The sequence below is a fragment of the Salmo salar genome, chromosome 21 (assembly GCF_965601325.2).
Source record: "Salmo salar chromosome 21, fSalSal1, whole genome shotgun sequence".
Lineage (NCBI taxonomy): Eukaryota > Metazoa > Chordata > Actinopteri > Salmoniformes > Salmonidae > Salmo > Salmo salar.
Genome location: NC_138311.1, coordinates 14,110,465 through 14,136,212, shown reverse-complemented (window position 1 = coordinate 14,136,212; position 25,748 = coordinate 14,110,465). Strand labels below are relative to the sequence as shown.

Below are 25,748 nucleotides of genomic sequence, written 5' to 3'. Positions count from 1 at the left end.
TAGACCTTACCGTGAAATGCTTACTTACAAGCCCTTAACCAACAGTGCAGTTCAAAAAGAGTTAAGAAAATATTTACTAAATAAACTAAAGTAAAAAAATTATGAAAAGTAACACAATAACAATAACGAGGCTATATACAGGGGGTGCCGAGTCAGTGTGCAGGGGTACAGGTTGGTTGAGGTAATGTACATGTAGGTAGGGGTGAAGGGACTATGTATAGATAATAAACAGCGAGTAGCAGCAGTGTACAAAACAAATGGGGGGGTCAATGTAAATAGTCCAGTGGCCATTTGATTAATTGTTCAGCAGTCTTATGGCTTGGGGTAGAAGCCATTTAGGAGCCTTTTGGTCCTAGACTTGGCGCTCCGGGACTGCTTGCTGTGTGGAAGCAGAGAAAACAGTCTGACTTGGGTGACTGAAATGTTATGGGCCTTCCTCTGACACCACCTATTATATCCTGGATGGCAGGAAGCTTGGCCCCAGTGATGTACTGGGCCGTACGCACTACCCTCTGTAGCGCCTCACGGTCAGATGCCGAGCAGTTGCCATGCCAAGCGGTGATGCAACCGATCAGGGTGCTCACGATGGTGCAGCTGTAGAACTTTTTGAGGATCTGAGGACCCATGACGAATCTTTTCAGTCTCCTGAGGGGGAAAAGGTTTTGTCGTGCCCTCTTCACGACTGTCTTGGTGTGTTTGGACCATGATAGCTCCAGCTCCACTACAGCCCCGTCGATATTAATGGGGGCCTGTTCGGCCCGCCTTTTCGGCCCACCTTTTCCTGTAGTCCACGATCAGCTCCTTTGTCTTGCCCACATTGAGGGAGAGGTTGTTGTCCTGGCACCGCATTGCCAGTTCTATGACCTCCTCCCTATAGGCTGTCTCATCATTGTCGGTGATCAGGCCTACCAGTCATAACTGAACCTGTGTGTGTGTGTGTGTTTGCGCATGTGTGTTCCTGTTCCGTCCCCCAGGGTAAGCTGACCAGCCAGGGTAAGCTGCTGCAGCAGGAAACATTCTTCGTGACAGAGCAGGATACGGGCGTGCTGTCGCGCAGCAAGGAGCGCAGGGTCTTCCTGTTTGAGCAGATCGTCATCTTCAGCGAGCTCCTCCGCAAGGGCTCGTCCACGCCGGGCTACCAGTTCAAGAAGAGCATCAAGGTGAATAACGTCAACCACGACCACAATCAATGAGATCAGGGCCCACATTCACAAAGCGTCTCAGAGTGCTGACCCCATTTATTCATTATGATTAAAAGGCCAAACTGGACCTAGATCAGTACCTTCTCCTAATAGAGCTGTTCTGAAAACAATTTCCTACTTCCTACTTTTGCGTTGATAATGATTTGTGCATTGATGGGTTAGCATGCTTGTGTTTCATTGTAACAGGTGAGCTACCTGGGCTTGGAGGAGCATGTGGACAATGACCCGTGTAAGTTTGTGCTGTCGTGTCGAGGGTCGGCCGAGCGCTTCACCCTTCAGGCAGCCAACCTGGACATCAAGCAGGTGTGGGTCCAACATGTCAGCCAGGTCCTTGATGCCCAGAGCAACTTCCTGTCTGGTGAGAGAACGTCCTGCCTGACAAACACCTCTACTGTCATTAGCCAGCTCTAAGGTTGCAAGATTCTAGTAATTTTTCCAAGATTCCCAGAAGAATTTCTAGAAATCCAAGTAAGAGGATTCCAGAATTCATGCTCATTCACTTCTGATTCAGGTAATCCTTCCAACCAAGAATTCTGGAAAATTTGGGAAATGTACTTGAATTTTGCAACCCTAGCTAGATTAAAACCTGTTGAATCATAACTACAGCCTCAACACAGAGTAATACTATGTAATTTTCACCTCTATCATGGTCCTCATCTGTCTGACACGGAATACACAGGTATTATGTGGCTTATCTGCCATTGACTAGTGTGTGTAACAATGGACTGACTATCTCCACAGCCCTGCAGTCTCCTATTGAGTACCAAAAGGAGAAGGGTAGTTCTCACTCCCTCACCAGAAACCCATCGGGCAGTCGGCCCAATAGTTGCAACAGTAGGCCCCTCTCCTCCTCCTCTGTGGGGGCAGAGAAGCCCCCTCTGGCGGGACCGGGACAGACCCCCACCCCTCTTGAGCGATCTACCTCCAACGGTAGCCCCTGCTTCGACCCCACGAAACACAGCGAAAGCTACGACTCCACCAGGGTGAGTCCAGTCTAGTTAAATCTAGTCCAGTCCAGACCACACCAGTCCAGACCACACCAGTCTAGTTAGATCTAGTCCAGTCCAGACCACACCCGTCTAGTTAAATCTAGTCCAGTCCAGACCACACCAGTCTAGTTAAATCTAGTCCAGTCCAGACCACACCAGTCCAGATCACTCCAGTCTAGTCCAGTTCTGTCCAATGCCAATTGCCAGGACACACCCAGGTCTTAGTGTTACCCCCCCCCCCCCCCCCCCCCCCTCTCAGAACTCTAGCACTGCAGAACTAAGGAGGTTGGAACATTGCAGGTGTGAATTCAGGCTATTATTAGTTCTGATGGCTGGCCTAGTTTTACTGCGTTTCAGCAGGAGACGACGTGTTCAAACTTGCTGACAAGAAGAACTGAAGTCAGAGTTAAGGGATTGACTCAATGTACTGTACTGTATGTGATGACTCAGGCCCTTTTGAAAGGATCATTATTTGAATGTGTATACAGGTTTGTATCAGTGCTGTGATTTCCACTGTCATAATATAATCATCTTCCTTCCTGTACCTCCACACCCACCCACCCCCAGAAGCACGACGGCGGATGTAACGGCATGTCCTCCACAATGATGGTGACTCAGGACTACAGTGCACTGAAGGAGAATGAGATCTGTGTGATCCAGGGCGAGATGGTGCAGATCATGGCCACCAACCAGCAGAACATGTACCTAGTTTACCGGTCTGCCAACAGCCAGTCTCCTGCAGCCGAGGGCTGGATCCCAGGCCACATCCTGGGACCCCTCACTAAAACGCTCAAAGACAGTGCTGCTGACGCAAGCATCAAGTAAGTGTCCCGTAAGCCCTGCCACCACACCCACGGAGCTGCTCTGATTGGATGAGGTGAAAGTTGTCTGCTCCAATCCCCTTAACGGGAACTAACTCGGAAATGTTGGACTGCACAAGGGTCATGTTTTCTCCCTCTTTTTTTTTGTTGTTAATATATGTAAAGGCTTATTAAATAATGATCTGAAAAGAGCTAAAGGACTGTAGAGAATCATGCCTTCATGTAGAGAAGACGCACAGAGAAAATCTTACATCAATGTGGAACTGATTGGTCTGGACTTTTATTTCTGTTTCTAACACCGTTTTTTTCTTTACACGTTTAAAAAAAAAAAAAAAGAATAAAAAAAATAAAATAAAGGCCTGATGGACTGAGGCCTATTTCTCAAAGTTGGGAAAGTTTGATATTGTCTATGGCAATTTGTACAGATTGTGTTTTTATTTGATTTTTAGAACTTTTATTTTGTTATTATCAGATATGTTGGCGGTTTACTGTAAACGTTAATTTGGTTTGTTTACTGATGCACTCTCTTCAGTACATTCCTGTATGAAGTATTTTGCACTATTTAAGAGAATCCATTATTAATGAAGGCAGGTTGTGCAATATAATGATAGTCACAATGTTAATCATTGTACTTGTAGTGTAACTAAACATTTTAAATGCATTTTAAATATGTAAAATACAATTTTGACATAAGCATGCATTTGCAAGGCAACATAAGTTTAACTTGTTTGCGTTAGAAGAACATCAGTGACATTGTTAATATTGCTAACTCTGCAGTCAAACTGTACCTTTCTCCGCTGACCACTGCTCTTACAGCATTAGACCTAGATTCCATTCTTATCTCACATTGAGGATAAAATTAATAGTGAAATCAGTTACCAGTTATTTTTTTATGTTGATTTTCATTTGTAAAGATCTCTATCAAGTTTAATTGTGGCTTGCCATCCATTTCTTCCCAATGATGGACCATTTCTAAATCATGGGCTTTATTAAAGTGATCATCATTCTCATGGACATGTCCCGGTGGTGTATAAATACATTGACAAAACATCAACACCACTTCTGGGATCTACATAAAGGAGTGAAGACATTAGGACTATTTCAACAGCATTTTATTCACTTTCTATATGATTTGTTTATTTTTACCCGTTTTGTCGACATAGTCTGATTGTATTATCGTAGACAACTTATTTTAATTTTGTACTAACCACACCGGTCCTCGACAAAAGTTGGCTGTGTACAAAGCAGCATCATTGGAAATCTCATGACAAAGTAGAGCCATTGAATGGTTGGTCAGATGCAACAAACTATGCTGCTTTGACACAAATTGTCTGTCCACAATGGGGTAAGAGAATCAAGGTATGGCAGCGTATGGAGAAGACACATTTAAATAGCTTGTCCGTCTTGTGTGTCTACATTTCTAATACACAGTGATACAAATATGAACAGTAGCTTTTTTTTCTGTTACAAAGAAGGTACATTTCTGTCTCTTTCCTTTGCTTTCTCTTGATCTCAATCTCACTCTTTGATTTTCTTTTGTTTCAAATAAAGTTGGCTAGCCCCCACTCAATCCCCCCTGCACCTCCTCTCCCCTCACTGTGAATAAGCCTGGATTTGACTGGTACATTTCTTGGCACAACAGGAAATCTCTTTCATGGAATACCCTGCGCTCGAGAAAGCGGACAGAAAAGGATATCAATGGCAAGGGTGGTGATGCAAAGGTTGAGAATGGACTCCGTAAGCCCAAGGAGATTCTCAGCACCAAGGTCACTGTCGAAGTGAGTAAGCAGGCTAACGGGGGAGATGGCGTTCTATGACCCTGGCTGCCAATCCCTCACCTGTGTGCCGTGATGTTAATAATCTCCCAACACTTAAACATGATAATCTAACTGCACTGTCTGCTCTCACTTTGGTTTGACTCCCCTTTATGCATGACACTAATGAGTCAAGTGACTTCTTGTCTGTGAATTGTGGTAGTTTTGGTTTTGATTAAGCTAACTTTTGTTTTTGTTCAAATTAACAACTTTTGTTTACATTAATACCACTGTGAAACCACCATTTTGATAACATATGTCCTGGAACCTATGAAGCTATCTCCTAAATGAAAGTCCTCATTCCAGAGTATGGGTTTAGCATGAAGGTATTATAAGCTGTTCACTTAGCTGTTCATTTAAAACACACTGAAACTGGATCTCACAATACAGTGAATCATCAATCTACACACAATACCCCATAATGACAAAGCCAAAAAAAATTGTTTTTTTATCTTTGCAAATGTATATAAAAAAACATACCTTAAGTATTCAGACCCTTTGCTATGAGACTCGAAATTGAGCTCAGGTGCATCATGTTTCCATTGATCATCCTTGAGATGTTTCTACGACTTGATTGGTAAATTCAATTGATTGGACAGGATTTGGAAAGGCACACACCTGTCTATATACTGTAAGGTCCCACAGTTGACAGTGCATGTCAGAGCAAAAACCAAGTCATGAGGTCGAAGGAATTGTCCGTAGAGCTTCGAGACAGGATTGTGTTGAGGCACAGATCTGGGGAAGGGTACCAGAAAATGTATGCAGCATTGAAGGTCCCCAAGAACACAGTGGCCTCCATCATTCTTAAATGGGAGAAGTTTGGAACCACCAAGACTCTTCCTAGAGCTGGCTGCCCGGTCAAACTGAGCAATCGGGGGAGAAGGGCCTTGGTCAGGGAGGTGACCATAAACCAGATGGTCACTCTGACAGAGCTCCATAGTTCCTCTGTGGAGATGGGAGAACCTTCCAGACGAACAACCATCTCTGCAGCACTCCACCAATCAGGCCTTTGTGGTAGAGTGGCCAGACGGAGTCCACTCTTCAGTAAAAGGCACATGACAGCACACTTGGAGTTTGCCAAAAGGCACCTAAAGGACTCTGACCATGAGAAACAAGATTCTTTGATGAAACCAAGATTGAACTCTTTGGCCTGAATGCCAAACATCACATCTGGAAGAAACCTGGCACCATCCCTACGGTGAAGCATGGTGGTGGCAGCATCATGCTGTAGAGATGTTTTTCAGTGGCAGGGACTGGGATACTAGTCAGGGTCGAGGGAAAGATGAACATTGCAAAGTATAGAGAGATCCTTGATGAAAACCTGGTCCAGAGTGCTCAGGACCTCAGACTGGGGCCGAAGATTCAACTTCCAACAGGACAAAAACCCTAAGCACACATCCAAGATAACGCATTAGTGGCTTCGAGACAAGTCTCTGAATGTCCTTTAGTGGCCCAGCCAGAGCCCGGACTTAAACCCGATCGAACATCTCTGGAGAGACCTGAAAAAAGCTGTGCAGCGACACTCCCCTTCCAACCTGACAGATTTGAGAAACTCCCCAAATACAGGTGTGCCAAGCTTGTAGCATCATACCCAAGAAGACTCGAGGCTTTAATCGCTGCCAAAGGCGCTTCAGCAAAGTACTGAGTAAAGGGTCTGAAATACTTATGTAAATGTGATATTTCTTTGTGCAAACATTTCTAAAAACCTGTTTTTGCTTTGTCATTATGGGGTGTTGTGTGTAGATTGATGAGAAAAAAAACTATTTAATACATTTTAGAATAACGCTGTACCGTAACAAAATGCGGAAATAATCAAGAGGTCTGAATACTTTCCAAATGCACTGTACATTACATTATCTTTCTGTATCAATATACAGTATCAGTGCATTTCAAAGTAAACCCATATCAATTCCAAATGATGCTATGCTAAGTCTGCCAATCCAGCTATCATCTTAAGCATGTTAGAGTACATTATTTTAATTTGACAATTATGACCATTCAAAAAATCACTAAGTTTGCTTGCAAGTTTGTCCTCGTCATGGGTTGTTTTAATATTTATGGCACTACCCCTACACTCCCAACATCAAATACTGAAAAAGAGACCTGCACATAGAATTACATGTCTGCTTTAGTGTGTTGTTAATTATCTTGTTAGATTGCATTGTTTCAGGTGTCTGCTCTATAATTTCTATGATTTAATGTAGCTACATTTTCCAGCTCATCCAATATGTATATATTGATACATTTACCTCCAATAGGCTCAGTCGTTCCCAAGCAACTCTACGTTGCAGATTCACTCTTTATTTTCTTACATTCAAGCCTTCCCACATACTATATGCTGGATTGAACCTCTAGCCCTTATCCCCATAGGCCATCCAAGCTAAAACAATTAGTTACCTTGCACTGTAGGTGTATGTATCCAATCCTTTCAGATATACAGGAATGCTTGGGGAGTATGGGCTATGGGATGAATTTGGAATTCAGCACAAGACATATTCTGTCTTTAGCACTATATTTACTAGTAAGCCCAAATCCCATATCAACAACCCATACACAGTTAAGTGATAATGCCCCTAGAAGCCGGTGTTTGGAGAATATATTGGCACGGGTATCCTATTCTCTGGCATTATCACTTTTATATAACAGGTTACCAACATATTCAAATAATGATTGACATATTTTCATAAAAATGTTTACTTTGAAGAATTTATTCATACTATTTCATCCTTCCATAAGACATAGTCCTGACACAAATCTAGGATTGCTACCCAAACCGGCTGGTCGTTCGTTTGTTCTATCAGTTCATTTGCTAGAGACGCGACCCAGTCGTTCAGTCTTTTTGTTCTGTATCTATGGACGCGACCCAGTCGTTCGTTCTAAATGTTCCATTGTCATACTGGCTGGCAACGTTCTTATCCCTTGCTTGCTAGGGAGACAACTACAGCCAATTTACAGTCACATCATGCAGCTAGAATAACAGCAAGGTAGCTGACAGCAAGTTTTATACAAATCTCCGCTGTTGAAAACTAAATGTTAGTCTAAAAGAAATGTGAGATAATGTCTAGATGCTTTTTATAGTGGAGATCAGGTTTGTAAATTGCTTGGCTGGGCTGATGGTGGATTGCACAGTCAGATGGAACAGAGTAAATAGACATTTTAAGTCATATATTTAGTCCGGTGGTAACTTGTGGAATAGACACCAGCTGGAATGCGGTTTTAACCAATCCGCATTCAGGATTAGACCCACTCGTTGTATAATAGCCTACAAAGAATCCTTGGCCCACATTCAGAAAGCTTCTCTGAGTGGAAGTGCTGACTGAGCTAGTATCAGTTTTGACTTTTCGATCATAATGAATAAGATTGTATGGACAGATCCTACATCAGCACTCATACTCTGAGACACTTTGTGAATACAGGCCCTGACCATGCCTCTAGCTTGGGGACCCCAGGCCTTTGTAACCTCTCTAATTTTGCTCTCTCTCATCCCACACCGCAGGAGTCAAACAGCTCAGAGGAGTCAGATTGCGATGATGAACTCCCCAAAACTAGCATGGAGGTAGTAGTACACACTGATCTGCCGTCATGCATGCTGCCCAGTTGAGTTTCTGTAGCTAACCCAGTGAGCACAAGAAGTTGAAAATGTCCTTTCAACATATTTTTCAACCAAAAATACGTATTCGTAACGTCTTTTCAACGTCTTTTGCTCGTAGGGAAGTCTGCATATTAGCAAGAGGAAACTACACAGAGCATCTTAGGGGTTTCCACTGTGGTCAGGAGCATTTTCCCAAAACACCAGGTTCCACATATTGTTGCACTAGCTACAGAGGTTTCATCCATAGAAATATAATCACTAGAACAGACATCCCCATCCAAGTCAATGGTTATGCAATGGGTGGACTGGCAGCCATTTGGAAAATGTACCCATAGAAGTATGGTTTTATCCTGAGCAGGAAGCAACAGGAACCAATTTTTGTTCCTGCTCTTTATCTGATAGCATTTTCTGGATCCAGCCTCAATGAGGCCATGGGTGGAGTTTGTAAATGCATTAGCCACCGATTGGTGCACAATATTAATACATCAGATAAGCACCTGGGGTGTAATCATTAGTCAAACGTATTGCAACAGAAACCGTTTACTCCAAACGGAAGATGTTTTTCAACGAAAACAAGAATTTCTATTGGACAAAGTCAGGTAGGTCCCTCACCGTTTTGTTCCGTTTGGCTCTATTTGGTTCCTAGTGATTACACCCCTGAAACACATGAGCAAAAGAAAAAAAAACATTTAAAATGCGTCTATTTGGTTGAAAAGACGTTGAAAAGACGTATTTTCAACGTCTTGTGCTCACCTGCATAATTGTAACTACAGCCTGTGGACCCCCAGGAACAGTAGCTGCTGCATGAGCAACAACTAATTGGGATCCTAATAAACTAAACCAGCCTGCTCCCCTCTACAGCTTGCTTGGTCCTGTGTGGCTCAGTTGGTAGAGCATGGCAGGTTCAATTCCTTCAGGGGCAACCCATATTAAAAATAGATACACGCACAACCAACAGTAAGTTGCTAAATGGCACATATTACTATTGAAAATGCTCTAGTACCTCCTCAGTACCAGTTCGTGGTCATTGTATTGGAAAAGCATCCTCCTTTGCCTTTAACAGACTTGACCTATCAGCAGGTGTGTTAGTCTGTTGTAAAGATGTCCACCCTTTTTGATTTTCAATACAATTGTTCCTATAACATGTCATTATATCCCTAAACCAGTTTTAGTGATATTAAGTAGGTGCTGCATGTGCCTCTTGTCTGATCTCAAGCATCCACACGTTCTCTTCTTGTGTAGCAGTGTGGTTTCCATGGAGCATTACTGCAACCTAGTGTTCCTACCTTGGAATAGGTTCATGAATGTGAAAAAAGCCTCTCACAAACCCATTGAAGCATGTTACTACTCCTGACCTATCTTCTTTTGGATCCCCTGGTGCTTGCATCCCATGCTGTTTTTTTATTGAGAACAATATTTATATTATGCGTTTTGTTCAAATGGGTTTTGAAGATTTTTAAAGGCATAGTATGCCTAAATGTCACAAATGAATGTGGGGTACGATGCCTTAGTACAGTAGCCTATATTGCAAATAATGTTTAAATGGTAGTACACAACTGTAACACAGAACTCTCTGAGGTATGTATGTATGTATTCACTTTTCATTTTTTCATTTTCAATAAGCAAAACAGTGCGTATTCCAAACAAGAACATTAGTTCATTCATATTGCCTAACAGCCGTACCTTTTCTTTGCAGATAATGAACCCCAATTTTATACAAGAAGGTAAGATGAACTATCAGAACATAAGCCCCTGCGTTTCAATGCTTAAGAGTGAAATCAATCACTTAATTACTGAAATGTCATGGATCCTGAGTCTGGTTGTGTCTCAAATGGCACCCGATTCCCTAATAGTGCAGTACTATTGACCAGAGCTCCAAGGGCCCTGGTCAAAAGTAGTGCTCTATATAGTGTGCCATTTAGGATGTAGTGTATATTTGCTGTTAGAATAATGTGGTGTGGTTAGCTGACACTGTGTGTGAATGTATTTAGTGGCTCCAGAATTCCTGATACCACTAGCTGATGTGACGTGTGCATTTGGGGAGACAGTGGTCTTGTGCTGTAAAGTGTGTGGACGTCCCAAACCCAACATCACTCTGAAAGGACCCGATCAGAGTCCGGTTGTCAACAACTGTCGGTTCACTATCAACATTAGGTAAATGGACTATAAGGCTTCTAGTTAGAAGTTCTAGATCTGATCTCCAACCCTGTTCCTGGAGACCTATCTCCTGTACAGTCTTGTCTCATATACAAGACGTAACATAGTAAAGATACTCAAATCAGTATTATACTGTCTGTTACGTTTGGTGTGGTTACATAAGATAGAATGTTACTTAATGCAAAAATTAAAAAGGTGGTTGGTCGAGGGTATAACACGAATGTCCAGCAACCAAAAGGTTGAGCGTTCGAAACTCATCATGGACAATTTTAGCTAATTAGCAACTTTATTCTATGTTTTATGTTAGCTAACCCTACCCCAACCCTAACTTATCCCTTTAACCTAACTCCTAACCATAACTTAACTGAACCTTAACCCTTTTAACGCCTAGACTAGCTAATGTTAGCGTTAGCCACCTAGCTAATGTTTGCCATAACCAATTGCAATTCGTAACATATAATACGAAATGGATGATGGACTTCCACAAATGAATATACAGTGCCTTCAGAAAGTATTCACACTCCTTGACTTTTTCCACATTTTGTTGTGCTAGAGCCTGAATATAAAAATGATTAAATTGAGATTTTTTGGGGTCACTGAAATACACACAATACCCCATAATGTCAAAGTGGAATTATGTTTTTTGACATTTTTACAAATTAAGTAAAATGTCTTGAGTTAATAAATATTCAACCCGTTTGTTATGGCAAGCCTAAATAATTTCTTAAGTTCTTAAGTCAAATAAGTTGTATGGACTCACTCTGTGTGCAATAATAGTGTTTTACATGATTTTGGAATGACTACCTCATCTCTGTACCCCACACATACAATTATCTGTAAGGTCCCTCAGTCGAGCAGTGAATTTCAAACACAGATTTGACCACAAAGACCAGAGAGGTTTTCCAATGCCTTGCAAAGAAGGGCAGCTATTGGTAGATGAGTAAAAAAAAATGGATGGTGTATCAATACACCCAGTTACTACAAAGATACAGGCATCGTTCATAACTTAGTTGCCAGAGAGGAAGGAAACAGCTCAGGGATTTCACCACGAGGCCAGTGGTGACTTTAAAACAGTTACAGAGTTGAATGGCTGTGATACAGTAGGAGAAAACTGAGGATGGATCAACAACATTGTAGTTACAGTGCATTCGGAAAGTATTCAGACACCATGACTTTTTCCACATTTTGTTACATTACAGCCTTAATCTAAAATGGATTCAATAAAAAAAATCCTCATCAATCTACACTCAATACCACATAATGACGAAGCAAAAAAAAGAAAAAAGATACCTTATTTACATAAGAATTCAGATCTTTTGCTATGAGACTCGAAATTGAGATCAGTTGCATCCTGTTTCCATTGATCATCCTTGAGATGTTTCTACAGCTTGATTGGAGTCCACCTGTGGTAAATTCAATTGATTGAACATGATTTGGAAAGGCACACACCTGTCTATATAAGGTCCCACAGTTGACAGTGTATGTCAGAGCAAAAACCAAGCAATGAGGTCAAAGGAATTGTCCATAGAGCTCTGAGACAGAATTGTGTCTCGGCACAGATCTGGGAAAGGGTACCAAAACATTTCTGCAGCATTGAAGATCCACAAGATCCCAGTGGCCTCCATCATTCTTAAATGGATGAAGTTTAGAACCACCAAGACTCTTCCTAGAGCTGGCCGCTCGGCCAAACTGAGCAATCGGGGGAGAAGGGCCTTGGTCAGGAAGGTGACCAAGAACCCAATGGTTACTCTGACAGAGATCCAGAGTTTCTCTGTAGGGATGGGAGAACCTTCCAGAAGGACAACTGTCTCTGCAGCACTCCACCAATCAGGCCTTTATGGTAGAGTGGCCAGACGGAAGCCACTCCTCAGTAAAAGGCACATGACAGCCCGCTTGGAGTTTGCCAAAAGGCACCTAAAACAATAAGATTCTCTGGTCTGATGAAATCATGATTGAACTCTTTGGCCTGAATGCCAAGCGTCACGTCTGGAGGAAACCTGGCCCCATCCCTACGGTGAAGCATGGTGGTGGCAGTATTGTGCTGTGGGGATGTTTTTCAGCGGCAGGGACTTCGGGACAAGTCTCTGAATGTCCTTGAGTGACCCAGCCAGAGTCCGGACTTGAACCTGAAAATAGCTGTGTAGTGACACTCCCCATCCAACCTGACAGAACTTGAGAGGATCTGCAGAGAAGAATGGGAGAAACTCCCCAAATACAGGTGTGCCAAGCTTGTAGCGTCATACCCAAGAATACTCGAGGCTGTAAAAAAAAGCTTGTTTTTTCTTTGTCATTATAGTGTATTGTGTGTAGATTGATGAGGGGAAAAAAATATTTAAGCAATTTTAGAATAAGGCAGTAAGGTAACAAAATGTGGAAAAAGTCGAGGTGTTGGAATGCTTTCCGAATGCACTTTACTCCACAATACTTAGCTAATTGACAGAGTGAAAAGAAGGAAGCCTGTACAGAATAAAAAATATTCCACAACATGCAACCTTTTAGAGCTGGGTAGCATAGCAGGGCGTTCTAAAGGGCTATATTAAGGCTCCAGTCTTTATGGAGGCTTGGGTTCAATCCCACCGCTGCCATCTTTAGTGAGATTCTTTGCGCAAGTCTTCAATATCTACCAGCATTTCGCTACACCCGCAATAACATATGCTAAATATGTGTATGCGACCATTAAAATTTGATTTGATTTGTTTGCAACAAGTGTGGTGGAATTATTGTAATCAAAAGGAGAGACTTTTAGATTTCTTCAAAACAATCAAACCTTATTATTTAATTACTGTCTCAAGGTCAACAGTGATGAGCGACTCTGGGATGCTGGCCTTCTAGGCAAAGTTGCAAAAAAAGCCATATCTCAGACTAACCAATAAAAATAAACAGTTAAGATGGGCAAAAGAACACAGACACAGTACAGAGGAACTCTGTCTAGAAGGCCAGCATCCCTCTTCACTGTTGACGTTGAGACTGGTGTTTTGCAGGTACTATTTAATGAAGCTGCCAGTTGAGCACTTGTGAGGCATCTCTTTCTCAAACTAGACACTCTAATGTACTTGTCCTCTTGCACAGTTGTGCACCGGGGCCTCCCACTCCTCTTTCTATTTTGGTTTTAAGCCAGTTTGCGCTGTTCTGTGAAGGGAGTAGTATACAAAGTTGTACGAGATCTTCAGTTTCTTGGCAATTTCTCACATGGAATAGCCTTCATTTCTCAGAACAAGAATAGACTGATGAGTTTCAGAAGAAAGTCTTTGTTTCTGGCCATTTTGAGCCTGTAATCAAATGCTGATGCTCCAGATACTCAACTAGTCTGAAGGGCAGTTGTATTGCTTCTTTAATCAGAACAACCATTTTCAGCTGTGCTAACATAATTGCAAAAGTGTTTTCTAATGATCGGTTAGCCTTTTAAAATGATAAACTTGGATTAGCTAAGACATTGGAACAAAGGAGTGATGGTTACTGATAATGGGCCTCTGTACACCTATGTAGGTATTCCATTATCCAGCTACAATGGTCATTTACAACATTAGCAATGTCTACTGTACACTGTATTTCTGATCAATTTGATGTTATTTTAATGGACAAAAATTGTATCTTTTCTTTCAAAAACAAGGACATTTCTAAATGACCCCAAATTTCTGAACGGTAATGTATATCTTCATAGACAGTGAAAAGCTAATATTTAATGCGTAATTAAGTGCATGCAACAATGGAGTTTAATAAAAATAAGCTTTAGTTATCTATCACACTCCAATGGATCAGTATGGTGGAAATAACTATTTCCATCCCAGAAACTAAAATTAGCATATCTTGTTGGACAAATCCAGGTAGTGACTCCTGGTTTAAGTTAAATGTATTCCGTTGGTGCCTAATGAACATGACCCAAGACAAGCATCATGATTCCACTATTTATAAGGCAATGCCTATAGATCAAATAGATTAGGATCAGTTTCACTCTCCGGATCAGAGTTCACCCTCTCCATTCACCAAGGCATGCTGAGAATAGTGGCAACATCTTTAGTTCATAACAGCAATCAAAACAATCAATCCATAATACATTAATTGCTTCACTCGTATAGTTATTAACATACTAAACTCAAATCAATCCTTCAGTTTAAAAAATAATTCCGTTTCCAAATCATAATCAAAACCCGTTTAATTATCCAAACCAAATTTACAATGACATTGCTCAGTGATTTAAATTGGTCCCATCACTCAAAGTCAAAACCCCTCAATTTAACACACATCAACACTGGCAGAATGTACATTTATATTAGCATACAGTGTAATTCGAGTTTTAACTTATCATGATTATAATTACAGATCAGTGTCCTAATGCATTCTTAATCTAAATTTACTATAATTTTATGTAGTGTGTAGACCTCTACAATCAACCTGATCCCTCCCCCCCTTCAGGCACTGATTCTTCTGGCATCTTCTTCATTGTCTTCTTCAGATAGCTTTACGGTTCAAAGTGGATGACCCATGATAATGTCCCAATTTCAATGTCTCACCTGAGCCGCCACCACCTTTACCACCCATTATGTCTTGTCCATTTGTCAACCAGTATACCAACAACATAAGAGAAGTTTGGAACAGATTTCTCCCAATGCTCACTCCATGCGGACTCCTGTCACACTCCTGAGAGAAAAGACATGAGAGAAAAGCAGTTGATAGCTCCGATTGGATGCTGCATACAGGGTGCTGGCTCAGGACTCCGGTCTCTCGGTAGAAGTGGTGCGGACAGGGCCGTATTGAATGCTTTTTTCGCTTTTCTTCAGCCAATTAGGGCTTTTGAGGTACACCCACTGTTCGGTCCAACACAACAAACATTCCTTCACATATCACTCAAGGTGTGTAAACTTCAATCCAAAACCTCAGAGGACTGCTACCTCCCCCATTATGACACACAACTCCCCATGTGAGTAATGTGTAAAAAAATAAATAAAAAAAAACACTACTACTGGTCAAAATAAAAATAGAACAATATAAACACTACCCTTAACGCCATAAAGAACAAAAAGTATACCCATATGGTCATAGGAAAATAGACTTAAGACAGCCTACCCTTAGTAAAAGGCAACACCCTCTCCTTCTTCACAATGGTCCAAATCACAAATATGGCTAACAACTATAAACATCATCATAATTATCAATATTACAAATGACCTTCAAATCAGTATTACAAATGACCTTAAATTCATTATCCAAATGGCTTTCCAGTGAGGGTGATCAAACCACACAGGAAAGTCAGGACAGAGGTCAGAGGTCATACAAACCCTTCAAAGAAGTGTTTCTTACTATATTAGACTAATTAATAAGAAACAGTCAAACATTTCATTAATTTCGTATCCCAGGTTTCCAGTAAATGACCAGGCCTTATTTCATTTGGTAGTTTATGGCCTCAATCTCACAGACTGCTCTGCCCAAGACCACAGGCCCGGGAAACATTTCGAGGAGAGACAATGAAACCCCCAGACACTGCAACATGTATCTCGTCACCGAGTCAAACGATTCCCTCCCATATTATATTATATGACTGGTCTCTTTTTTTCCATAACAAGGTCAAATGATTCTGGTGTCATTACTAGACCAATGTCCAACAACATATGTAATAGCTATTTCACCTTAGATGTTTCCTGAACCTCTCTAAATGTAATACTTTTTTCTGTCGCAAATGTAATCAATGTCTCAGCGTAAGGAATCAATGATCCTTGCTGGTAATCTAATAATTTCAGCCTGTTGCATTAATTTAGTAAACATACAAACCTGTTGTTTAACAAATCCAGGGTCTGGGCTGGGGCGGCGACCCGCACCGGAGCCGCCACCGACACTAGTCACCCACCCTACCCTCCCCATTTGGTTTCAGGTTTTGCGGCTGGAGTCTGCACCTTTGGTGGGGGGGGGGGGGGGGGGTACTGTCACGCCCTGACCATAGACAGCCCTTGGTTCTCTATGGTGTAGTAGGTCAGGGTGTGACTAGGGGGTGTTCTAGTTCAATATTTCTATGTTGGTGTTTTGTATGGTTCCCAATTAGAGGCAGCTGGTAATCGTTGCCTCTAATTGGGGATCATATTTAGGTAGCCATTTTTCCCACCTGTGTTTGTGGGATATTGTTTGTTTGTGGTGGTGCTTGTTACACCACGTAGTCAGATTGTGTTGCTTGTTTATTGTTTTGGTTTAGAAGTTTCACTTTAAATAAGTATGTGGAACTCAACAAACGCTGTGCCTTGGTCCGTCTCTTATCAGCACCGTGACAGAATATCCCACCAAAAGAGGACCAAGCAGCGTGTTCGCGAGGTAAAGGAGTTTTGGACATGGGAGGAAGTCATGAGTGGATGTGAGACCCTTCCTTGGCGGGAGTCACAGAGGACTCAGGAAGGACAGCAACGACGCCAGGAACCGTGGCCACAGAAACCCCAAGATTTTTTTTGGGGGGGGGGGCACAAGGGGTGTTCGGCGGAGCAGCGGAGAGTGGAAGAGCGGGTCATCAGTCCGGTGCCATCTGTGCCAGCTCCCAGTACTCACCCTGAAGAGCCAGAGACCGTCAGGGGGGCGATGGAGAAGTTGGGAGAGAGAGAGAGATGAGAGAGATGTTGGACAAGTGTGTTCTGCTCAACATTCGACCTGAAGACCCTGTCAGCAGTCTGGTGAAGTCTGTGCCGGCTTCACGCATCTGGCCTCCAGTGCGCCTCCCCAGTCCGGTACGTCCTGTGCCAGCTCCCCGCATCCTCCCGGAAGTCTGTGTCACCAGTCCGGTGACACCTGTGCCAGATCCATGCATCATGCCTCCAGTGCCCCTCCCCAGTCCGGTACGTCCTGTGCCTGCTCCCTGCACTCACCCTGAAGTATGTGTCACCAGTCCGTGCCGGCTCCACGCATATGGCCTCCAGTGCGCCTCCCCAGTCCGGTACGTCCTGTGCCTGCTCCCCGCACTGGGGAGGGTAGGGGGGGTGACTAGTGTCGGTGCCGGCTTCGGTGCGGGTCGCCGCCCCCGCCCAGACCCCGGATCCGGCCATGGCGCCGGGCTGAACGCCGTGCCTGGACTGGGCACCGGCGCAGAGGAAGGCTCCTGCCATGGAGCAGGGTTGGACCACAAATGTCCTACTGAATCCTTACAGCCTGATATAGCCCAGCGAGCACGACTAACTCTTCTGTTCTTACCAGTAGGAAAAATATAACCCATTCTCAAACAACGTACTGCATTTACCTCTATGGTAAGATTAAAAACAAACTTGACAATTATTTCTTCTCTTTCGGCTTCATACTTATGAAATGTCCAAGACTTTAAAAGTAACATGTAATGCGCCAAATGTATAAAATATATCAGTCTATCCATAAGAAAAAATAGTTTTTTTTGGGGGGGGGGGGGGGTGAGCACGATACTACAGCCATTTACTAACCACAACTTCGATTATAACCTAGTTTTATCATGCAATAATTAATACCCATGTTTAGTTATCAATTTTGATCAAGGGCACAGCTCTATCGCTATTACCTATCCACTATTATTAGAATTCATTAGATGTAGGTAACTGTCCCTTATTTGATTCAGTTATTTAAATACGACTCCATTCTCAATATGTTATTCCAGCAGACTATTTAGGCAACAGACAACGTATTACATTGAAATCGCCTCGCTATTTATATTGAATAAAGTAGTCTTTCAATTTGAACTAAACAAGCTGCTAAACGTTCAGTTTATATCTTAAACAAACACTGGCGGCAGTATCTGTCCAGGCAAAACATACCAATACTTGAATTACAATCAGAATCCCATATTTTAGTCAATATCATAGACCCAGTGATATTGAAATGACAAATAAATCCCACAAATAACCCAATTACAATGGCTTGTAGTCTTAACATCTGGCACATAATAACAGACAATTCCCATAAATAGCCCTACAGGTCCAAGCGTGTCTCCGCAGAGATTCTCACATGCGCAAAAGGAATAGATTAGCAGTCAATTCGTTAAATCGACATTCATTGATTTAAAACCAGATCTTGCGCCTTGTAATAAAAGCAGATGATCTTTTCTCAAGCGACATATCTAAATGATTTTACTATATCACATTAGCTCCACAATGATACTTACTGTAGTTTGTTGGAAACCCTAGGCTTTGTACGACGTTATAAGTTACGTCGAGTTTCCATCTTAATTCGCTCTAACTTTATGGAAAAAGTTTTATTCAATAAATATAGCAACTCCTCTCATACTGCCTTATGGGCAGTTTTTTTTAAATGTAGTTCCCGTACAGAGAATAATCCAATAAGCGTTTTATAGTTACATCGTTAGGGTAAATTAACCAATAGTGGACACTCTTATCAGTTTCTGAGACAATTGCCCAGACTTTGTAGACAGTTGAATAATACTTAATCCTCATCTTTATCAAATGATCCATTAAAGGGACCAACTCAAAACCTACGTACGTCTACGTATGGGTTGTTTAAGTTGCATCTCATTATATTCCCATTATTACTTTATCAAATCTCCAGTAATCGATTATACACACATACAATTCATCATATTTTCATATCTTCACAGAATCCATATAAAACGTAAGAAATGCTTAAGTACTCACATCAACCATTCCATTTGCGTTTTCAAGGACTCTCCACAGCTACGAAGCAGCTCTCCAAACATACTCCCAGCTGAGCCAACAAAAAAAAACACTTTTGCTTCCTGGACAATGGGATCCTCAATGGTTCTCTGACCTCCCAGAAACCACGGCAAAGTCTAGGCTCCCAGAAACTATAGACTTGCTGCTAACGTCCTGCTCTCAATACCACCCCGAGATATTCTATGATGGCCAGTGATGGACGGAACGCCAAAATAACATATCAACATTTATTAACCAAATTTCAATCATCTTATTATGCAAATGTTTATACCTTATTTACACACTCACACAACTCTCATATCACATTCACACAGTACTGTTCCCAAACACACTTAATCAATATTTTTATAACCTGCAGGAATATTTTCTTACTTCTATAGGTGGATTTGGTTTATAGCTTTCACATACAGTTGAAGTCGAAAGTTTACATTCACCTTTGCCAAATACTTTTAAACTGTTTTTCACAATTCCTGACATTTAATCCTAGGAAAAATTCCCTGGCTTAGGTCAGTTAGGATCACCACTTTATTTTAAGAATGTGAAATGTCAGAGTAATAGTAGAGAGAATGATTTATTTCAGCTTTTATTTCTTTCCCAGTGGGTCAGACGTTTACATACACTTAAATAGTATTTGGTAGCATTGCCATTAAATTGTTTAACTTGGGTCAAACGTTTCGGGTAGCCTTCCACAAGCTTCCCACAATATGTTGCGTGAATTTTGGCCCTATTCCTCCTGACAGAGCTGGTGTAACTGAGCCAGGTTTGTAGGCCTCCTTGCTCGCACATGCTTTTTCAGTTCTGCCTACAAATTTTCTATAGGATTGAGGTCAGGGCTTTGTGATGGCAACTCCAATAACTTGACTTTGTTGTCCTTAAGCTATTTTGCCACAACTTTGGAAGTATGCTTGGGGTCATTGTCCATGTGGAAGACCCATTTGCAACCAAGCTTTAACTTCCTGTCTGATGTCTTGATGTTGCTTCAATATATCCACATAATTTTCCTTCCTCATGATGCAATTTATTTTGTGAAGTGCAGCAGTCCCTCCTGCAGCACAGCACCCCCACAACATGATGCTGCCACCCCCGTGCTTCACGGTTGGGATGGTTTTCTATTTTTGTTTCATCAGACCAGATTACATTTCTCAAAAAAGTACGATCTTTGTCCCCATGTGCAGTTGCAAACCATAGTCTGGCTTTTTTATGGTGGTTTTGGAGCAGTGGATGCTTCCTTGCTGAGCGGCCTTTCAGGTTATGTCGATATAGGACTCGTTTTACTGTGGATATAGATACTTTTGTACCAGTTTCCTCCAGCATCTTCACAAGGTCCTTTGCTGTTGTTCTGCGATTGATTTGCACTTTTCGCACCAAAGTACGTTCATCTCTAGGAGACAGAGCGCATCTCCTTCCTGAGCGGTATGATGGCTGCGTGGTCCCATGGTGTTTATACGTGCATACTATTGTTTGTACAGATGAACGTGGTACCTTCAGGCATTTGTAAATTGCTCCTAAGGATGAACCAGACTTGTGGAGGTCTACAATTGTTTTCTGAGGTCTTGACTGATTTATTTAGATTTTCCCATGATGTCAAGCAAAGAGGCACTGAGTTTGAAGGTAGGCCTTGAAATACATCCACAGGTACACCTCCAATTGACTCAAATGATGTCAATTAGCCTATCAGAAGCTTCTAAGCCATGACATCATGTTCTGGATTTTTCCAAGCTGTTTAAAGGCACAGTCAATTTAGTGTATGTAAACCTCTGACCCACCGGAATTGTGATACAGTGAATTATAAGTGAAATAATCTGTCTGTAAACAATTGTTGGAAAAATTACTTGTGTCGTGCACAAAGTCGATGTCCTAACAGACTTGCCAAAACTATAGTTTGTTAACAAGAAATTTGTCGAGTGGTTGAAAAACGAGTTTTAATGACTCCAACATAAGTGTATGTAAACATCTGACTTCAACTGTATGTACCTAACTATTTTAAACCATTGCATATCGTTAATTTATCTACTAATTATTATTTATCTCAGGCTCACACAGAGCCTTCATGATCACCCACACAGGATTCATCAAATGCTCACACAGAACATTACTAAATAACCATCCACACAGGATTGGTCAGACCACTCACACCAGATGTCCACACAGAACATCATTGAAAGGTTACCCACACAGAGTCAACCTACCGTGCCCACACAGAACACTTCTACAAAGATTACCCACACAGGATTTAAAACCCTCTCTAGATGAACAGGGAAACCCATAACATTATCAAAATATTGCCTAATTAATGATCCCAAAACCTGGTGTTGTATCCACACTGGGATATTGCCTATTGCAATTACTATGGTATAGATTATTTTACATCTATCCAAATGTGCAAAACTACCTACAGAGTGCCCATGTCTCCTCTTTAATTTGTAACACCTCCCCAAAAATCCTATCTTACCTCGTATTTTCTAAGTACCAGGAATATCAAAAACACACACAATTACACCAAACAATAGTAACCCAGGGCATACCTGTGTTGGAATCGGCTAAACTTTGAACATTGAGATATTAAATAAATGATAGAGACAAAGCCTTGAATAGGAAGAGTTTGTAAAAAGCCAGAAGGCTTTGGAATGTGTTTCATGGAGGAGAGGAGAGGAGAGCGATGTGTTGATTTAGGGAAGACAGATGGATTCTGTGGATTAGGTGAAGGAGGGGTTGAGGTCAGGAGGTGAGGGGTGAGGTCAGTTCCCCTTAAGGGAGTAATCAGGGTTGGTATCTGGTTAACTTCTTTCCTGTGGAGAGCCATAAAATGTAAGGATTGGAGAGAAAGAGGAGTGTCTTAAGTAGGATGCATATAAACTGTGATGTCTGAAATCTTTTCTGATTACAGCTGTACAGAACCTTTGGGGATGATTAAACTTGGTTAAAGCTTCTCTAGTGTCCGTAAGTTATTTACTCTGAAAAATAAGAACCTAACACCTGTTTACCAAAACATTTTATCAATTACGTACACATTAAAATGTGAAATTCACCAAAGTCAGATGCCTCGCAAGGCGTCACCTGCACTCTCATTCTTCGTTCAATATGTTAACCTCACCAGTCCTACTGTAAGCCAGTACCACGGATCTGGACTTTTGGTAGCCCACAATTGGCTAATTAACAATCATGTCCAAGGATACCTCACTTAAGAACACTCTCATCAACTCAACTCAGTCCTGCTAGTTACCCCAGCTCTTAGGGAAGACCTCGCTCTGAGCGTACCCTCAACAGGGGCTTTTTTTTCACTTATGTTAAGTTAATGTCTAATTAGTACTATTAATTCTGTGCACTTTCAAGTTCAATTATTGAAAGAAACCAGTCTCACCCTTTATCCAATTCTGTTCGAAATGATGTATCCATTCAGCTCACGCTCCCAGCTAGGTGGGGATCCGATCTGCTCCAAATAGTGGAGAGTGGCTTTCCCCTGGTTGCATCTAATGCAACTCCCCATGCACGGTTAACCTGGATTTCACTGGGAACAATCAGAAAAATGAAGTTTATCATCCCATCCTCGTCGCCAAAATTGTGGTGGAATTATTGTAATCAAAAGAAGAGACTTTTAGATTTCTTCAAAACAATCAAACTTTATTATTTAATTACTGCAGTAATGGAGTTGGTCGGTAATCACCCCTGGAAGTGATCACTGAGAACTCAACGAGCTGGTTTGAGCCACAGCATTTTATAGCAAAGTCCATCCTGCTTTAGTCTACATGATAAACAACAGATGTATGGAATGGGTCACAAGGTTAAGGTTTGTATGAAAGATACTTATAATTCACAGCAGACAGTATATGCTGTAACAACTGTCCTCATTGTGTAGAGACCAGAGTCTGGAACCCCCCAACTCCATACTGGAGCCATCTCCCCCTGGTACCCCAGTACAGAAACATTAACTCATGCTCTGGAATGCAGTGTCACCCAAAGACATCGTAAATCTTCTAGAGGCCCATCCTCAGTAGAACACACACAGATGAGCGTTCTAACAACCCCTTATTCTGCAAAACATTTGGCAAAGCAGTTCACTTTTTGTCCTGAATACAAAGTGTTATGTTTGGGGCAAATCTAATACAACACATTACTGAGTACCACTCTCCATATTTTCAAGCATAGTGGTGGCTGCATCATATTATGGGTATGTTTGTAATCGTTAAGGACTAGGGTGTTTTTCAGGATAAAAAAATTAATGGAATGGAGCTAAGCACAGACAAAATCCTAGAGGAAAATCTGGTTCAGTCTCCTTTCCACCAGGCACTGGGAGATTAATTCACCTTTCAGCAGGGTGTGAGGGAAAAATTATGTATTCACCTTATTTGTTGGATATGTAACAATTATTTACTTAACGAACAGTAAGATATTTCTGTCCTGCTAATGTTGTGTTTTATGGTCTCCACTCTTGCACCCTGCAGCAAGTCTGGGTGTTGAAGACATGGGTTCTACTAGAGATAGCTTGAAGCTGACAATTGACTTGTGTTGGTGATAAAAACCTAAAAGCTAGCATTCTACAGACAAGATGTGGTGTGTGTGACTCGAGATCGAGAGAGCCTGGAAGAGTTAAGAACAATGCCTCATTGTCTCATCTTCCCGCCATCTGAGGAAACTAAATAAAATACCATCCTGTGTAGATAACCAAGGTGGCTTATGGGAAGGTTAGAAGTGACTGACTAAGCAATCTTGGTAACAGCTATATAAAAACTGTGCATCGTCTGTAAAGGCTAGACTCTCAGCCTAACAGTTAGTCAAGACTGGTGGGCTGACCATCTCATTATTGCAATAATTAATCAATATTAAATAAAGATAATTGTTTGAAGAAATTACCAAGACCAAGTCTCTCTCAGTACTGAATTTCCACGACAAGGGCAACAACCTAAAAAAGGCCAAATCTACACTGGAGTTGCTTACCAAGGACAGTGAATGTTCCAGAGTGGCCGAGTTAAAGTTTTGACTTAAATCTAGATGAAAATGGTTATCTAGCAATGATCAACAACCAATATGACAGAGCTTGAAGAATTAAAAATAATAATAATAGGAAAATGTTGCACAATCCAGGCGTGGAAAGCTTTTAGAGACTTACCCAGAAAGACTCACAGCTGCAGTCGTTGCCAAAGGTGTATTGACTCAGGGGTGTTAATACTTATGTAAATGCGATATTTCTGTTTTTAATTTTCAAATAAATTAGCAAACATTTCTAAAAACATGTTTTCACTTTGTTGTTTATGGGGTATTGTGTGTAGATGGTTAAGAGAGAAAAAACTGTTTTAATCCATTTAAATTCAGGCTGTAACACAACAAAATATGGAAAAAGTCAAGGATTAAATACTTTCTGAAGGCACTGTATACCATACAAAATATAACATATCATACTAAAAGCAGTGTCTCCGATTTACGTACAGAAGCAGATGAAATGCTCCGAGACCAGGTTGTCCTGTAGGTTTTCACTCCAACCCTAATCTATGGCACCTGATTCTAATAATTAGCTGTTTGATAAACTGAATCAGGTTATTCGGAGCGAAAACCTACAGGAGGGTAGCTCTCCTTATTTTGTAATAAAAAAAATTACAATTTGCAATTGTTGATACCGATCTAAAACTATGCAGAAATTGACAATGTTTTAGGCTAGAAACAAGCAGTAAAATGCCCGAGGAAGATGCCTAAAAGATGCCATGAGTCTTGTTAGACTATGTAAAAATGCAGGAAATGAGCTTCAAAACAACATTTTACTAGGCCCTCCAGTTTGACATTTTTCAAATGTGAAAAAGAGGGCCCTGGGGAAAAAAGTTTGGAACCCCTGGTCTAGATGATCGCAGGTATATAGTGGCATCCTGTGGAGCCTGATGGAGGGAGGATGGCTCATAGTAATGGCTAAAATAAAATAAGTGGAACGTGTCCAATCCGTGGAAACTATATGTTTGATACAGTTCCATTCATTCCATTCCAGTGGTACCCCGCTATATAGGGAAAAGTTTCACTCTATTGTCTGAGAATTGCTTAAAGGTAAAGCCTGTAGCCTAATCCCATTGTCAATCCATTGAGTAGACTAAAACATGTTGTTGGAGGACTAACATGAACGTTAGATGGAGCTCAGTAAAAGAAGCAATCAGCTAAAGCATACATCAACGTTCTCTCCCAAATGGCACCCAATTCCCTATATTGTGCACTGCTTTTGACCAGGACTTATAGGGTTACGGTCTATTTTAGTAGTGCACTATGTAAGGAATAGAGTGCCATTTGGGATTGAACTCAAATGTAACATAGGTCAAGCTCTATTTTCAGCAATCAATCCAACCTGGCCTCTTCTTCTGTCTTTGTCTCCAGGGATACGGGTGACATTCTGCTGAAGATCTGTAACCTAATGCCCCAGGACACTGGCATCTACACCTGTGTGGCTGTCAACGACCATGGCACTGCCTCCTCCTCTGCCTCTATCAAAGTACAAGGTAAGAGGAAGTGAAGAGAGGGGGATTATGGATGATGGATGTAGGGAGGAATGAGGTAGAAGGTGAGGTTCTCTATGACCAT

General features: G+C 41.5%; 1 protein-coding gene across 2 annotated transcripts in view; it reads left to right on the top strand.

Moving 5' to 3' along the window:
* Positions 1–25,748, top strand: part of LOC106581831 (kalirin) — a 292,220-nt gene that overhangs the window by 260,517 nt on the left and 5,955 nt on the right. For both annotated transcript variants that reach the window (XM_014164228.3, XM_014164230.3), the window contains 9 exons: positions 975–1,160; positions 1,389–1,560; positions 1,944–2,185; positions 2,759–3,012; positions 4,655–4,790; positions 8,323–8,382; positions 10,115–10,142; positions 10,410–10,572; positions 25,545–25,666. In XM_014164228.3, coding sequence (XP_014019703.1) covers positions 975–1,160; positions 1,389–1,560; positions 1,944–2,185; positions 2,759–3,012; positions 4,655–4,790; positions 8,323–8,382; positions 10,115–10,142; positions 10,410–10,572; positions 25,545–25,666 — 1,363 coding nt within the window. The remainder of the gene's footprint in view (positions 1–974; positions 1,161–1,388; positions 1,561–1,943; positions 2,186–2,758; positions 3,013–4,654; positions 4,791–8,322; positions 8,383–10,114; positions 10,143–10,409; positions 10,573–25,544; positions 25,667–25,748) is intronic.